The 18,269-nt window shown below is 38.1% G+C and overlaps 1 protein-coding gene and 1 pseudogene across 6 annotated transcripts in view; one reads left to right on the forward strand and one right to left on the reverse strand.

Annotated features, from left to right (window-relative positions):
- LOC136267292 (cyclin-D-binding Myb-like transcription factor 1) overlaps positions 1-11,665 on the forward strand; it is a 45,496-nt gene extending 33,831 nt beyond the window's left edge. For 4 of the 6 annotated variants that reach the window (XR_010706611.1, XR_010706612.1, XR_010706608.1 and 1 more), the window contains 9 exons: positions 3,488-3,566; positions 3,615-3,647; positions 3,693-3,796; positions 8,201-8,330; positions 8,379-8,456; positions 8,505-8,576; positions 8,627-8,709; positions 9,688-10,390; positions 11,553-11,665. Coding sequence is in view for 1 of the 6 variants with exons in the window: in XM_066062383.1 (XP_065918455.1) it covers positions 3,488-3,566; positions 3,615-3,647; positions 3,693-3,796; positions 8,201-8,330; positions 8,379-8,456; positions 8,505-8,576; positions 8,627-8,709; positions 11,553-11,611 (638 nt within the window). In the remaining 5 variants the exon portion in view is untranslated. The remainder of the gene's footprint in view (positions 1-3,487; positions 3,567-3,614; positions 3,648-3,692; positions 3,797-8,200; positions 8,331-8,378; positions 8,457-8,504; positions 8,577-8,626; positions 8,710-9,687; positions 10,391-11,552) is intronic. The other 2 variants (XR_010706609.1, XM_066062383.1) reach the window with 2 other exon arrangements.
- LOC136267294 (uridine-cytidine kinase 2-like) lies at positions 11,583-16,836 on the reverse strand (annotated as a pseudogene).
- Between the last annotated feature and the right edge of the window lie 1,433 nt (positions 16,837-18,269).

Here is an 18,269-nt window from a genome sequence, read left to right on the forward strand (position 1 = left end):
CTGGTTGGCATTTTGCAATGGCCACCCCATGTAATGCTTAAGTGATCTTTTAAGTTTTCCTTTAGAATCGTATTGTTGTCATGTAGAAAAGATGAGAGTAGGATATGGTTATTTCTTTTGATGGGAAAATTACAAACCTTCATGGCTCCAGTGACGCTATATAGTAGAGATGGACTGATACCACTTTTTACCAATACTTCCGATACAAGTATTTGTACTGAAATTATCTGCCGATACCGTTTCCGATACCAATACTAAGCATTGAAGCCTAGACAAGTTTATTATAGAAATTTCATTGTTGTGATACATAGCTAGCTATTAAAATATCACGGTAATTGTTCAGTTTGATTGATCTCAGTTCAATGAAGTTTCAAAATATTCTTTGTCTAAACATGATAAACATCATTGTGGATTACTAATTGCTTGATTTGAGGTAGTTTTCTTGTAAGTTTATTGATTAGGTAATTAATTATGTGGGCGGCCGATAAATTTACAATGTTTGTTACAGCCTTTGCAACCAAACCTTTTCATGAAAAAGCAAGCCAAGTAGTCATAAACTTATTCTTTGAGAAACAACTGCACTGTTATTTAATTACAAAGGATTCACGTGCTCTAATACGTATTAGAATACACACGGAGCAATTGTAGCAATACTTGGAAAAGAGTAACAAAGGCTTTTTTCACTACTTTGCTAAGTTATTTGCTACTGGAAACTTAGCTAGAGATAGTTTAATAAAGTGGTGAGTGTCTACTGATGGTATCTGTACCTCGTATTACTGGTATTGGTATCGGTCCACCTTCACTGTATAGTACAATGCTATTTGATAAATATCCGTGCAAAAACAGCTAAGCTGTAAAAACAGATCCTGCCTTCAAAATCCTGAATGAAAAAGTTGTGTAATCAAACAGGAAATAGCTGCTATGATGTTAATGCCAATCAATGGCTGCATTATTAAAATTGACAGGTATTAACTTTTTCTTGGTCGTATTTACATCATTGTAGCCGTTTCTTAGCTGCCACCTTTGATTTCACAACTCAGGTCGCATTTGTCAGCAGTTTTTCCACCAGATTTTACTTCTTTGTATATCCCAAAGTTGCTCAATTTACAGATAGCTACATGATGATCATGGAAGACAGAAGTTACAATAGTATTGTATTACAGAGATAATATCTTTTTGTAATATTCTAATGGAGTGCACATTTTTGAGGACATTTGCACACATAGAATACTCTAGATTTTCCATTGGTAGATCTACGTATGAAAGTACATTTAAACTAGAAGTTTTATTGATAACATAGAAATTAAGTAATTTAATTAGCTGACAACAGCAGTTCAGTGGTGAAGGGTGTGTGAGTTTGATGTGGACATTTTGTCAACATTTCTTCATGCACCTTTTAAAAATTTCTATTAGAGTATTTCATTCCGTGATTTTCCACTAGGTTGAAATTTCCTTGTAACTCTAGTAGCTATCACTGTGATTTCTTTACACCACAAAGGTTTAAGATATTAACTGATTTTCAAGTTATTTCCATTAGCAGTTTACCCCGTAAGCATGCCAAAATATTGGTCTTTTTATTGTAAATAATCATCCACAGTACTGTGAATATTTATCAGATTTGTACCAAACTTGGTACTTGAATTTGTCGTACTACATCCATAAATTTCAAGGCAAGTGATCTACTTACAGCATTTGCATTTTATAATGGCTTTTGTAAATTGTGTGAAAAGAAACAAATTATGCCTTCAAAACGTGAAGGAAGAAAAAAGAAAGGAAGATGAAAAAAAGACCAAAGGTAATTAAGCCAAATGCATGGGGACAGCTGTGACAAACACATTCAGTGATGTTTCTCAAATTTGGCATGTGGCATTTGCAGTTTAAAATTTATTCTATTTGGACAAGGGAGTATGGAGCCATGTGACTTCTCTACATCATCCTGACCAGATGCAGACTCATCAGGACACAAGATAGTGTGTTGCGCGGCTAAGTACAGCTAGTGTGAACGCATGACGGACAAGTGTGTATTTTACAGGAAACGCTGTTTTCACAAATTCGTAGCTCAATAGTGTCTGAATGGAAATCAAGTAGTTTTGCAGCAGAAACTCCCTCGGGGTAGGACACCTCCTATTTCAAATTTGAGTTGAATTCGTTCAGCCATCACTGAGATATGCGCCTTCAAAGTTTGTCTTATTTTCTTCATTCATCTTCTGCTTCTTTTTCTTCTTTTTGCTCCACTTGCTATAGCTTTAGTTGATTGACTTCAAATTTGGAGGGCAGTAAGAACACAATGCAGCACATTTACAGCTCAATTTTTATACAGATCTAACCTAGAACAACAGAATTATGTGTGATTTTGAAAATTGCTAAAGTAATTTGTTCAGGGTAATCCGCTTGATGGAATAACTTGAAAATTGGTCTGTACATAAAATTACTGTCATAGTACAAACCTTTTGTGATTTGAAAGTACTGAAAGTATTAGCTAAGGAGATATAAAGCAAAACCATACATGTGAAATAATAGAACAGTCACTGAGAAGTAAAAAATATGCCTAATAAATGTCGGAAAAAATTTCTGCAGGTTTTGAACCAGGGACCTCCACACCTACATGTATAACCCAAGCCCTTTACCACTCTGCCACTGCTGTCAGTTCCTCGCTCCACTTAATTTCCACCTTATAAATGAAAGTTCTGGTTTAGTACACTAGAATGATAATATCTTAAAACATTCTCTATGTGTTGTATTGAAGTGCTCAGAAACAATGTGTGCTATTACAGTACTACAAAAATAATGAAAATAGCCTATACCAAGTGTGTCGTGTGGCCAAGTACAGCCGGTGTGGGCAGGTGACATACTCATTTTATGGAACCAATAGAATGTTGTTCTCATGTATCTGTAGCTCGATAGTGCTTGAAAATTTTCTGCTGTGAAAACTTCCTCAGGGTAGGGCATCTCCCATTCCTAATTTGAGTCGAATCTGTCCAGCTATCATTGGGATATACGTGCCTTCAAAATTTGTCTTATTTCGTAAACACGCAGTCTTTGATGATTTCTGTGGTAAAGGGACAAGCTGTGAACAAAGGTGCGGCCTTAAAAATCCTGGTTGAAAAGGTGAAATCAAGGTAGTGGTCGAGAAATGGCTGCAATGATGTTAATGCTAATTTAAATCATTGCAGCCATTGTATTGGTGCTGCAATGGCTGTAATGATGTTAATACTAATAAAATAGCATTAACATTGCAGCCATTTCTTGGCCACAACCTCTGATTTCACAACTTTTTTCACCCTGGCTTTTAAGGCCACACCTTATTCCACAGTTTGGCTGTTTGCAGATATATGTTTGTGTTCATCATAAAGGTCATTATCAGGTAGGAAACAGTCTCAGTGTAAATATTATGTTTTCTTTTTCCTGTCAATGTATTGATGCTGGCTTTCTTAGCCGTATGACACTACAGTGTGTCTTGTTGATCACTTATTGGCATACATTACAGCTTGGGGTATAAAGCGTCCATTGTTTTATGTCTATCAACAAATTTGGAGATTGTATCCTACAGCTTCTACTGTGGGCAGGTGAGCAGGCTCATGTGATCCCTAGCTGTGTTGTTACCATGACAACAGGTTTACAGAGGATGAAATAGAGCAGCTAAAAATGTAAGTTGTGTAGGTGTGATTGTGTTTTCATTGTTCAGTTGCTAGGTTACAGCAGCAATATGGTAACTATTGGGCAAAAATAGGACGTCAGATGGACCGTAGAGATGATTCAGTAAAGCTGAAGTTCAGTAGATTTGGGTCAGTGTGTGGTAAGCATGTTAGAATTGTAGTTTCACATTGCAGTATATTTCATGAGATTTTCTATATGTAGCACTGGTATTTCCTGTTAATATTAAACCATACTTATTGTTACAAGCACAAGGAATTTAAGCTCGATTGGGGATTAAAGAATAGATAACCTGCAACTAATTTAACCCCTAATTAGGGATATCTGCTAGTATATTTTCAGGTATAGGCAAATTCCCTTGTTTCACTACATTTGATCCCTAATTGGTTATCTGAACTAATAAGGGAGAATGGTAGGGCTGCACCAATTCTAGTATTGATATTGGGCTGATACTGCTGTTTTCATGAAGTATCGGGATTGGCTATTATATTGCTTTCTTATCACATGTGAGATCAGTTTGTACTTTCCAGGCACAATGGACACCTGTATGCACTATGCAATCCTAATAGCTGTCAGCAAAATTACTGAACTCTGACATGTTCCGAGGAAAATATCGATATACTCTAATAGAACAGTCAATAACTGTAATACAGGGAGCAGTTCATCATAACTGTTTTATGTGGTCATATACATGTACTGTTTTGGTGAGCACCATTATCGGCACTTCTTCTCAAACCATAGTAATAGAGTGTACTGGACTAGCCCGTGAATTGGTTTGCATTTTCAGTGACTTCAGTTTTTGTTGTTGTCTTTTTTGTTAATTAGCTACTTCACATGAACTTCATCATACAGTACGATAGTACTGTATAGTAGGGACCACAAAGGATTGGGTGTGGCCCATAAAAAAACATCACCCAAAAGCCAGCCTCACTTTTCATTTTCTCTGACGATGAGGCAGTATTGGTTAGGTAAAACTAAGCCCAAACAAGCCTTCAGACCGACCCGAAACGCTTTCAACAAATTGCTACGGAATTTAAAAAAATTATCAAATAGAACTTTTCTAGTGACTGACTGACTGAGTAACTGACTGACTGAGTAACTGACTGACTGAGTGATTGACTGACTGATGCCTTCAGACAAGCGTAACTCGATAACTGCCAAGGCAACGGGCTTGTTTTTTTTTTCACTGTTTGACATCGCTTCGGCCCAACAGGTGCCTTTTGGCATACTGTAGTACGTACAATGCACTCTTCATGGACTTACCAGTATCCTTTTTTGTGTCCCATTCATCTTTGCTGACAGCGAAAGGCGGTAGCACATAATGGCTTTGCTTTGTAACGGAAATTGTCTGTATTTTTCATAGTGGCTACTTTGATTGTAGAGGTGCTTTTTGAACAGTTTTTGATTCATACTGCTGTGTAACAGGTTGAACATAGCTGACAGTGAAGCATAATGGATACTTCACTTTTCAGATGATAATTGATAGCTGGGGTGCGCGGTGCCATTTCTTTCTTTTGATGCGGTATGCGTGGGTTCACCAGTCATAATAATTTTTTACAAAAAACGTTAACAAACAAGTACACATAAAAATTTTTGGAATTCTCAGGTACAGTAGGGACCATAGCACATCGATAAAAAGTACTGAAACAAGTTGGAGTAGTGTATGATATTAAATCAGTAATACAATAAGAAGTGTTATATCCCTACTGTGCTCAAGATACCATAATGGAAATGCACAGTAGGGATATAACACTTCTTATTGTTTTACTGTGATTTAATATCGTGCACTACTCCAGCTTGTTTTAGTACTTTTTATCGATGTGTTATGGTCCCTACTCTAGTTGAAAATTCCAAATTTTTGTGTACTTGTTATTGTGCAAAAAATGTCATGAAATACCATGAAATATACAATTACGGTATAGCAAATAAATGTATGCAGTCATGAAGTAGCTAAGGTATTTGGTATCAGCACTTGCAGGTAATCCCAAGGTAAGTACTTGAAGTATCAGTAAAAACTGTAATGGTACAACCCTAGAGAATGAGTGTTCGTTTAATTGTGAGTCATTCAGTGAGCTTGTTGAATATTCAAATAAAACATACACCTGTTGACAAAGTGAGTGATCATTTGATAGTCAAACATTTTAAACAAAATTTTGGAACATAATTGAATTATTTGCTATAAATTAATTTGAAACTGCCATGAACTTTTAAATTCTGTTGTTTCCTTAGTGACTACATTATTTGTGTGGCTAAAACAAGCCATTCTAATTTTTAGAAAATGGAAAATCTAAAATTAATGGCGCATGTCCCTTTCTTTTACTGACCCTTCAACTGTATTGTATACCACATCAAAGAAACGGTGCCAAGCATGTTATAAATTTTTGTGCACCCATCTATCAATTACTGAAAAGTGGAGTGGCCATTACCATAGAGTTTGGTTGTTAGGTGCATATGCTTAATAAAAGTTCGCGAAACAATATTGAGATTAGTACATAGTTGTTAAGCGCATGCACCTAACAAATAAACCTCATCGTGGATTCACTCTCTTGGGGTGGTGTGAATAGCAGTCATTACATGTACTAACATTTTGAGTCCAGTTTTTGTGCACCGAGTCCTTCGTTTGGAGAATACTACAGAAGACCACTTCACTTGGTAAGTATAGTACAAGCACGTATTTTGGCTTTGTACTTTGTGAAATTTCGCGCTATACAATATTAGCAAACAATCTAGCATTTCTTCTCTTGTATAGCTTTGTCTCATGTTGGAGCTATGTGTTCGTCCACATGCGCTTATCAAGTACGAGAAACTAAACTTGTATTCGCTTAACAAGTAATATGCACTTAATATATACGTGCGCTTATCAACCCGACTCTACGGTACTTTATTCTCAGCCTGTTACACAACACAGTAGCATTTCTAATGAAGAATAGTACAAGAAATTATAGATGATTCCTGTTATAGAAAATATTGCTTCTTTGGCCAGGGGCTAAGTTAGTTTTACCTTTGAAATAATTATGTATTTGATTCCCTCTTGTTGATTCCTAGAAGAGATTAACTCTTCTCTTCACTTTTTCCATCTTTTCATTGCCCATGTCTGCTTCAGATGCAACTGCACCTGTACTGTAGCTTCTTCTATCTTTCTAGCTATACAACACATAGTCTGGGCCCATGTTAGTGATTGATTATGGATACAAGAATTATTCAGCATATACAACATGTAATACCTCAGATGGATGTGCAGCTGAGACATGTCAGTCTTGAAAGTTATTGAAAAGTGTGACTACTAGGCTATAGTACTACTGGGCTATAGTACTACTGGGTTATAGTACTACTGGGCTATAGTACTACTGGGCTATAGTACTACTGGGCTATAGTACTACTGGGCTATAGTACTACTGGGCTATAGTACTACTGGGCTATAGTACTACTGGGCTATAGTACTACTGGGCTATAGTACTACTGGGCTATAGTACTACTGGGCTATAGTACTACTGGGCTATAGTACTACTGGGCTATAGTACTACTGGGCTATAGTACTACTGGGCTATAGTACTACTGGGCTATAGTACTACTGGGCTATAGTACTACTGGGCTATAGTACTACTGGGCTATAGTACTACTGGGCTATAGTACTACTGGGCTATAGTACTACTGGGCTATAGTACTACTGGGCTATAGTACTACTGGGCTATAGTACTACTGGGCTATAGTACTACTGGACTATAGTACTACTGGGCTATAGTACTACTGGGCTATAGTACTACTGGACTATAGTACTACTGGGCTATAGTACTACTGGGCTATAGTACTACTGGACTATAGTACTACTGGGCTATAGTACTACTGGACTATAGTACTACTGGGCTATAGTACTACTGGACTATAGTACTACTGGGCTATAGTACTACTGGGCTATAGTACTACTGGGCTATAGTACTACTGGACTATAGTACTACTGGGCTATAGTACTACTGGACTATAGTACTACTGGGCTATAGTACTACTGGACTATAGTACTACTGGGCTATAGTACTACTGGGCTATAGTACTACTGGGTTATAGTACTACTGGGCTATAGTACTACTGGACTATAGTACTACTGGGCTATAGTACTACTGGACTATAGTACTACTGGACTATAGTACTACTGGGCTATAGTACTACTGGGCTATAGTACTACTGGGCTATAGTACTACTGGGCTATAGTACTACTGGGCTATAGTACTACTGGGCTATAGTACTACTGGGCTATAGTACTACTAGTATGTCTTGAGCTTTCCTATTGCTCTTCCATCACCAAAATTAATAGTAAACATGACATGTCTCACTCACATCCTTTGGATCATACGGAATGAGATGCCACAAACCACAGTGGAGACATACAAATAGCAAATTTAGACTATTTATTGAGTGTCTATGTTTTATCCACTGATCAATTTTGTTGTGAAAACAATCCAAGCAACAACTTTTCAAATAGGTATGGCCTTATATGGTTTAGCTGTTTTTAGAATCTGATTCCATTTTTGTTACAGTATTCTGTTGCTAGGTGCCTGGGGCAAGGAAGAACTAGAGTCGCTGGTATCTGCTGTGACAGAATGTGGAGAGGATGATATTAATTGGAAAATAGTAGCTCGGAAAGTTAAAACAAGAAATTATCAACAGTGTCGTAGGAAATGGTATGTTCTATATATAGTATGGTACACTGTACATGTTGCTATATTTAGGGTGTTCTTCATGTGCTGGAAACAGTTAGAATCACCAGTTTCATGGTGCAAACAAGACACTATTAGACTTGTACAAGAGTAAGCCACGCCTACTGTAAGGGGTGTAGTTTGTTTCATCAACAACAGACTTAGCCAATCAACTGCCACGAATGAGGAGGAAGTCGATTGGAAAAAAATGGCTGAATCTGATTGGCCATCGTAAGACTAAGTCAGCTCCACCCACTCAGTATCACATGATTCTCCAATAGGGCTCGTTCAGCTAGTTACCTACGTAGCAAATGGGCAGCTCTACGACGACAAGTACCCAACTATGAGCTACACAGCTTTAGAGGTTAGTGAGGGTTACCTTGTGATAAGGGATATTGTTTCTACATTCAGCAAAACTATTGAAATTATTCAGCTTGTTATGCTAGCATTATGTTTGATGCTTTCTAGCACCTATTATGCTCTACATTATGCTCTACATTACGCTCTACATTATGCTCTGCATTACGCTCTACATTATGCTGGCATGTCAGGCTGGTCCCTAGTATAAAGTTTAATGTCAAAATTCTGACTGCCTGTTATATGGCTTCTAGTGGGATAGTTGTCATATAATACAAAATTTAATGCAGTAATACATACAATAATGTGTGACCAGATTTTGGGAAAACATTCCAAATTGAACATTACAAGTTTCGAGATAAACAATTTTATAACTTGCCAAGAATAGCAAGCACACGTATGAAATCTACACAAAAGATGCATCTATCTAATACCTTTCAGACCACTTCCAGTACTTGCAGCTGCTTCTAAAGTTTCCCGCTAAATAAGATAGAAAATCTGAGCAGGTGGATGAGCAAAGTAGTATCACAAGTGCTCACTAAGGGGGGTGAGCAAGAGATAGACTTCAAAATGGAGGCAAACCACAGAATCCAGACATTAGATTACAGGGCTGTGCTGGCTTCTTGGTGGCTGATATGTAGCAAAATAAACGACAACAAAAAAACGTCTGGCCAACATTATCAGGCCATCCATAAACCACTGATTCTTTCCAAGCCAGTCCCTTCTCAAGGCCAGAAACCGCCATTCGAGCTCTCTACACCACCCAGAAAAGACGTCTGTTACAACCAGCCTTGAGTAATTTGAGTAGTACTGAGGGTCAAAACTATTAGTACGATAGTGTAGCTATCCACTGGAGGTGTTAGTTTGATTTTGCCTGATGTGCGATTTGGTAAAATCTGGTCACATATATGAACCATCAATATATGATACACATTTGCACTTGTAATATAGGAAGTGAATGTGAGGAAATGTTATTCTTTCACAGTTATATTACCATTAAATATAGACTATGAACAGCCTGGATGTACTGTATGTGTGACCCAGTCTGGGAAACTGGTCTTATCGCCCATGTCAGCAGATTTGATTTTTCACCAATAACTCAAAGCTACATGAATAAATTATCTAATTTCATTATCAAAATCAGCTAGACTTGAGTGGTCTGCTTTTCTCAAGCCCAGTGGTGATCCGTACATGCAGTGTGAGGCCTTAATGGAGCTCTGGTCATGGCTGTATGTGGCTGTACAACTCTGTGGTGTTGAATAAAGAGCTGTGCTGTGAAATTGCTATCATTTAAGCCAGTTTTGACACCTGAATGACCCTTACCTTGGTCTGATTCGTCTCTACGCCTTCCTTTTCAATTTTTAAAACAGCATCTTGTCCTCTTTCCGGACCCCTGTCTCCCTCCCCTTTGGAGCTCGCCTGATACAGTCAGCCTAACTATCTAAAATGATGGGAAACTTAGCTGTTGGCTACTTGCACAGTGGATGTTCTGTAAGGTAAGGAATTTCTGTAAAACATGTGAAAATTTGGTGTACATAGCTTCAACACACTAAATACTTTAAACCGGCATTTCTCAACACTTTAAAATAGGCGATAAGACCAGTTTTCCCAGACTGGGTCACATATGAGAATTATGGACTACAACTTTACGTTCTTCATATGCATTGATGGTAGAAATCCACGCTTAGGTAGCTACTGTATGTATAGTCAGTTTGTGTTCACCTGAGCCCCACCCAAAAACTATTATAGTAATGTCAGAGGTGAACACATGTTCACTCCCAATAGCTTTGTACTGGAACAAGCATGTTTTCAACATGTCTGCATGCCTGAATTGTCTACACTAAATGTATGAGATGTTTCAGATAGGTTTAAACAGTGGACTCCGGGAACAAGAACCCAACTTTTTGTGGATTTCATACTTCCAATGTTTATACCATTACATATTTGTACTAGATACCTTTGTAAGTCACAGTAGATACTTGCATAGCCAGACCACTCTTTATCTGTCACGGTGATGCCTCCATTCAATAAGCACCTACTACTTAACACAGACCACTCATTCTTCAGCAACTGGTGGTATTAATCAAAAGATATGGCATCACCTTCATATCAAACATGACGCACATAGCGAGGCACAAAGTTTGTTGACCTACTGGTGTAGCATACTATCTACGTATGCAGTGATCACTTCTAGTTCCCTGGAAGTACTTGCTTGCACAAAGTCTCTTTAGTAGCTAACTAGTTGACCTATTAGACTAGTGTGCTCATTGTGCAGTATTAGTGGCCTAATGCATGCAATGCAGTAAGTTGCAGACCCTTTATCAGAGGCGCTTATAAATTATAAACATTATGTAAGGCACACCATAATGGAGAAAAGGCAGATTGGCTTTTGCGAGACTGACTTGTAGAGGTATCCAGTACAAGTATAAACATTGTGAATTAATTCCCAAGAAAAGTTGGTCCCAGCATCCATTTATACCTACCCTTTAAAGCCTCAAAGTGTTGCCTGTATCAAATGGCTTTTCTTGATAAACAGTTCCGGCTTTTAAAGGGACAGTGTTAATAAATAATGGACAGCTGGCCAACACACTACTTCTTTAATTCTGAAAAGTAAGGAAATTTGGAAAACAATGGATGATAGTAAACTATTGTTTCTCATGTTAGGCCAAAGTTCACAGTTCGGATAATGAAAAATTCAGATAATCAAGGGACCACTGTATATGGAAAAATTATGTTGGTTATGAATCATAGAAAAGAGTTTTTAACAAGAAATGGGGGCTCAGGTGACTGTAGATCAGGAGATTTACCCCTTACCAGTTCTACTCACATGTTTTTCCATTCCCATTCCAGCTAATGTCAAGTGTGTCCACAAGAAACTGATGAAGAATGGCAGTGTAGTAACTTCATAGCAATTACAATTCTTTAGTATTTATAAAATATATAATTCACTATTCAAACAGTAACCATGACAACAAGGTCAGTGTGGTCTTGAGGTGAGGTAGAAGTAAGATTGTCGACGGTGACGAGGAGGTAGACTGGACTTGGGAGGGGGTAACATTTTCCCTTCTAAAATGTCTTTAATATGTTGTACGATGAGATTGATGGCCACTATAACAAGGGAATGACGTCATTAATTTGAGGGGAAATCACTTACCATTGTTCTCTGCCCCTCGGGGTATAATGACATCAGCATATTTCTTAGTCTACAAGAATAAGAAGAGTGCCACACACTGTCCTAATAGTGTTAGCCCGGGCATGAACTGTCAGGTGGTGATCCCCTCTAGTTTGTTTAAGAATTTTATTGTAATGGTCCCTACTAGCTTGGAAATTTCTAATATTTTCTACACTTGTTTACCTAAACTAGTCAATCTTAAAACATCATATACAGTAGTTCATTAGTTAGTGACTGTATAATTGACTATTTACTGTGGACAGATACTTACAGGCAAGCAAAACTCTTCAAAAGCTGGTTTCACAAATTATGTGTACTGAGTCAACACTTGCTCTCGTCCTCTCTCATTGATATCTCTTAACACTGTTACCATGGTGAATAATGACATGTAAACTAAGGGGTGTGTGTGTTACATACCTCTTCTAGCCAATTGAGTGTCACTATCTGTATCAACAAACAACTTCATCTGTAACATCTCTCTCACCTCAGAGCTGTACAATACTAGGATCCCTTCAAATAGGACCACATCAGCTGGGTATAGTGTCCGAGTAGTTGGTTGCCTATAGCAACAAGCTGTAAGTACATGTGTGACCGGATTAGCAAAAAGGTAACTTTTCCACACATTTTATATACCAGCAAACAAAATGCTGTAACATTTGTCTCCTTACACTGGTTAACTTACACTTGGTATCAAAATGCAGCCAGATACCATAGCTACACTCATGGAAAATTTCACGCAATGGTATGCTATGATTAATAAGTTATGAAGCTTCAAACTTCAAAAAATTGGGCCAAATTGTGTGTGTGAAAAAGTTACCTTTTTGCAAATCCGGTCACATCTCTTGTATGAATTGTAATTACAGTATAGGCCCTTCTGAACTGTAGTATCAGGCAATGATCATAAAAGTGTTCAGATAAATGAATTGTTTGGATAATTCATTTATACTGAAATAAAACATACACCACACACTTCAATTGAACACATTTTCAATTCAGGAAAAAAACATTTTTCAACAAGATTGCTGCAAATCCCTATATTGAACATAATACTCTATTCATCTATTTGACATAGCAAAACTCATGTACTGATACTAACTCCACATTTACTCTGTCTTGGAACAAATGTTGTCAAGTACAGCCTAACTATAGCTTGAGACAATTTAACTAATCATAGCAGTAGTCCATTATGTTATAGTTAAACCCCACCTCAAGTAGGATATTGTAGTTATCAACCTGAAGCAAAGGGGTTGATAACTAGATATCCTACAAGTACAGGTGGGTTTAACTGGCTTCTATCCCACACTTTGAGGCAGTTAAGTTCACAAACGTGTCAATAAGGCTAGACCAGCTGTATGGCTTCAATTTTGCTGAACTTGTAGTTTACTCGCCTGGTTTACTAGTCTCGTCCTGGCCACCCACCGGCTTGATCACACTACTTCACATGATCTAATACGTGGGCAGCCCGGGACGAGACAAAAGTTGACAATGTGTATCTATGACTTGAATTTTTGCTGAGTTTGTAGTTTTATAACTGTAATCTTCAATTTACTTTGATTGCGCTTCTTTCAATTGAAAGTGTAAATATATGTTGTCTTCCATATATGTACTGAAGTTTAACTACCATTCCCGGGGTTTAACTTTGATGTAGGGCTTCATGGGATATAATGTGCAATTTTTGACAGGATTTGAATAATGGTCCCAAGATGGAGTCAAGACAGAGCAATATGGAGTAAAATACGGAGTTAGCATCAGTATATTGTGGGTTTTGTTGTGTGAGTTGGGTCAAAATAGGGATTGGTGGTTTACATTACCACCCCAGCAATCCCTTCTTGTTTCCTGGCTTGGTTTAGTAGTTCCATTCCCATTTTGAAAGTTCAAATATTTTATCCATCTATTTTGTGTGTGTGTGTTTTTTTAATGCAGTAATGGATTTGTTTGATAATGAAGAGTGTTTAGGATACAACAATTTAGTGTTTCTACTCTCAATCATTCAGTATACACATGAAGCATACAGAGACTCCTACTATACAAGTGCAATGAAAAATTAGGAATTTCAAGTTCGATCAGGGATCATAGTAAGGAAACAAGGGAGGTTGTCTATACCTGCAGGTATACAAGTGGACATTTACTCCCTAATTCACTCTGTTAAGGGATTAAATATCCACACCAGCAGGTATAGGCAACCTCCCTTGTTTCCTTACTTTTTATTTCTATGATCCCTGATCGAACTTAAAATTCCTAATTTTTCATTGCACTTGTTTGTTTACTTTTTTTGGTAACATAATTATTGACTAGTGCACCTGCGCATACCACATCAATAGAATGAATGGCGCCCGACAGTATTAATAACGTCTAGACGCGCGTCCCAACTATCAATTAGCGAAAAGTAAAGTAGCTGTTACGCTTCTTGTCAAGCTATGTTCAGCATGTTACACAGCGTTTTGAACAAAAGACAGTACGAAAACTGCCTCTACAAGCTGTTCACTCACTACGAAAAATTGACGCATGCCCCGGCCAACTATCAATTCATGAAAGTGAAGAAGCAGTTACGTTTTGTTTCAAGCTATGCGGAGCATGTTACACAGCGTTTCGAACGAAGAACAGTACGACAACTGCCTCTACAAGCGATCCACTCGCTATGGAAAATACGGATGATTTTTGCGTAGCAAACTATTGAGAAGCCATTGTGCGCTACCGTGAATTGACACCTTTGTGCAGTGTCAGTGAAAAGAAATGGGACACAAAGGAGGACAAAGGCAAGTCCATGATGCACTCTTTGTAGCTACTGCGGTTGGCAAAAAGACACATCTCAGGAGAAGCGACGTCACATAGTGAAGAAATCAAGCCCATAGCTCTAACCAAAGTCGAGTTACGCTTGGCTGAAGGCATCAGTCAGTCAGTTAGCAGAAAATTCTGTTAAATACAAAAATTTTAAATTTCATAGAAACTTGCTGGAAGGGTTTAGAGTATGCCTGAAAACATTTTTGGGCTGGGCTATGTCTAACCAATACTGCCAAGCTGTTATGAAGGTAAAGTGAGGCTGGTCAGTTTTGGTGTGATATAATTGGACAATATACTCCTATTCTCCATGATCCCTAACATACAGTACTATTGTACTGTATAATGAGAATTTGCACTATAGTGCCTTTAATAGCTGCCAAATTCAGTGCAAGCTTTGTTGTTATCAGGTAACACTTTACAGTATTATTAGAGTATAGAGTATTTACATGACTGCTCTATTAGAGTAGTTAGTCTGATCATGAACATCCTATGAATGCTAATCACGGAATGAAAAGCCATTATACTATAACAAATTATAATGAAATTTCACCTCTACAATCCAGGAGAATAGAATATCAGTCTTTACTGCCAAAACTTGAAGTTTCAGGTGACTAATCACTTATCAATCATTACAAAGTTATTGATGGGATATGTAATTACACAACAACTTTGCCTAGTTTCCACATACCTTGAGTGTGTCTTGAAGTCATATATCGGAATGTTAACCACTTTGCCATCTAATATAGCCTCAAGGGTGCTGATGAGTAGGTCATTATCAAATGCATCTGTGATGTCATAAATAACATTACATCATTATGTGTGTAGTGTAACCCTAGGCTGGTTACTATGGGATACAGATTATCACACAATGACCTTATTAAGGAAATTACACAATTAGGGATTACCATAATGGCCAGTTTAGACAGGTGACCTTATTAAACAGGTTTCAGGGGTATGCCACACCCACACACATACCTGGATGATCAAAATTGTAGTCACCATTATAAGCTGCTTCTTTCTCTTCACTTGACAACACTTTGTAGAAGCTGTCTTGATTGAGGATACACACCTTACATTCAACTGTGTTCACTTTGTGTTGTCCCAGCTCCTCAATAATCTTACGACACACTGTTGTCTACAAGGGAAATGACGGCGTAAGATTTTTGCAAGAAAAGGGACAAGTAAAGACTTGCATGTCACTTTTCCCACTAGTGTTAAGGAGTGATGCTCTAGTACATTACAAATGGTTGGTAACTTGGAGGATTTCTACAAACAATTGTCCAGCTTTCTACTATCATCACCACTCACTAGTGTCTAGTGAAGGCCTTGTGTTTCTGTTGAAGTGTCTCTTAACTTGTTTTTCAGCCAACAACAGAGGCTCATAAAATATTTAGACCAACATACGGTATGGTATGTTACAAGTGGTTTGTAACAGTTTGGAAAATCTGTCTTAATGTCACATGTGAAATGAACATATAGCTATAAATAGTATTATGGGTAACCACACAACGGCAATGTGACAATGCAATGTTGTGATACATGATTGTACTTGGTAAGTTACATGATAATGTAAGTAGCACATACAGTTTTGGGGAAAATGTTGAGATAATTGCTATAAACAGATAGTGTGAGATGGAAACAAAAAGCCAACTAATTAACACTTATAATAAGATACTTACATGATGGGGTATTAATGTTGCCATGGGAGGTATCAACTCCCTATAAAGATGCCTATAGCTATCTAGTGTAGTAAATTGATTTTTGAATACTTTGCTAAAAAATAATTGTTCATTTTTCCTAGCATAATGTAGTCATGCTGTTAACAAATTAATGTGGTTGATTAAATGTAGAATGGCTTGCAACCTCTCTATTACATCTCACAAAATCACCAAATATGGTCTGATAATGGTGTTGTACATTTCCTTTCAATAATTGATTAAAATTTATGGTTGCATTTGTAAAATGAGACAACATACACAACTGGGAGACAGTTTTGCAGCTTTAGTTGAGGAAGGAAGAAGTGATGTATCAAAGTTATAGGAGTACCATTAGGGCTGAAATAAAATTAATTTTAGAGGAATTGGAGCAGAAAAGCAACAATCTGCTAAAACTCCAAACCTCTACAGCAAATTGAGACAATACTAACAAGTCTATAAACACTTTACCAGCTATACGGTCCTAGCACTTTACCAGCCATACGGTCCTAGCACTTTACCAGCCATACGGTCCTAGCACTTTACCAGCCATACGGTCCTACCACTTTACCAGCCATACGGTCCTACCACTTTACCAGCCATACGGTCCTAGCACTTTACCAGCCATACGGTCCTAGCACTTTACCAGCCATACGGTCCTACCACTTTACCAGCCATACGGTCCTACCACTTTACCAGCCATACGGTCCTAGCACTTTACCAGCCATACGGTCCTAGCACTTTACCAGCCATACGGTCCTAGCACTTTACCAGCCATACGGTCCTACCACTTTACCAGCCATACGGTCCTAGCACTTTACCAGCCATACGGTCCTAGCACTTTACCAGCCATACGGTCCTAGCACTTTACCAGCCATACGGTCCTAGCACTTTACCAGCCATACGGTCCTAGTACTTTACCAGCCATACGGTCCTACCACTTTACCAGCCATACGGTCCTAGTACTTTACCAGCCATACGGTCCTACCACTTTACCAGCTATACGGTCCTAGTACTTTACCAGCTATACGGTCCTACCACTTTACTAGCTATACGGTCCTAGTACTTTACCAGCTATACGGTCCTACCACTTTACCAGCTATACGGTCCTAGCACTTTACCAGCCATACGGTCCTAGCACTTTACCAGCTATACGGTCCTAGCACTTTACCAGCTATACGGTCCTAGTACTTTACCAGCCATACGGTCCTAGCACTTTACCAGCTATACGGTCCTACCACTTTACCAGCTATACGGTCCTAGTACTTTACCAGCCATACGGTCCTACCACTTTACCAGCCATACGGTCCTACCACTTTACCAGCCATACGGTCCTACCACTTTACCAGCCATACGGTCCTACCACTTTACCAGCCATACGGTCCTACCACTTTACCAGCCATACGGTCCTACCACTTTACCAGCCATACGGTCCTAGCACTTTACCAGCCATACGGTCCTAGTACTTTACCAGCTATACGGTCCTAGCACTTAAAAGCGATTATGAGTGATGGGTGTTACAAGAAGGTAATATGCCATATTTTTACAGATCTTTTATTCATTGAAGATTAGATTCAAACATTGCAGGTATGCTTGTGTCTATCAGAGAACATCATCCTAGGGGTACCGGGAACCTAAAGATTCCATGGAACCCTTTCTAGAATAGCCTTAACATCACTTGATAAGCTGCTGATCATGTTTTCTTAAGCTCAAAATCAGCTTACTTATTGCAAGACTTTTAGTGACACAAAACTCATTTTTGCCTCACTTTACTGCAAAATTACTTGTCTCTGTTACCTACATCTCCATAATTATGTGATAAATATCTCTAAAAGTAATAATTCAGTATATCATTTTATGGTTTGCTACTGTGACAGCTTAATTGCAAATGGCTACAGTTACTGTCTTAAAGGCTAATTC

The sequence above is a fragment of the Dysidea avara genome, chromosome 9 (assembly GCF_963678975.1).
Source record: "Dysidea avara chromosome 9, odDysAvar1.4, whole genome shotgun sequence".
NCBI lineage: Eukaryota > Metazoa > Porifera > Demospongiae > Dictyoceratida > Dysideidae > Dysidea > Dysidea avara.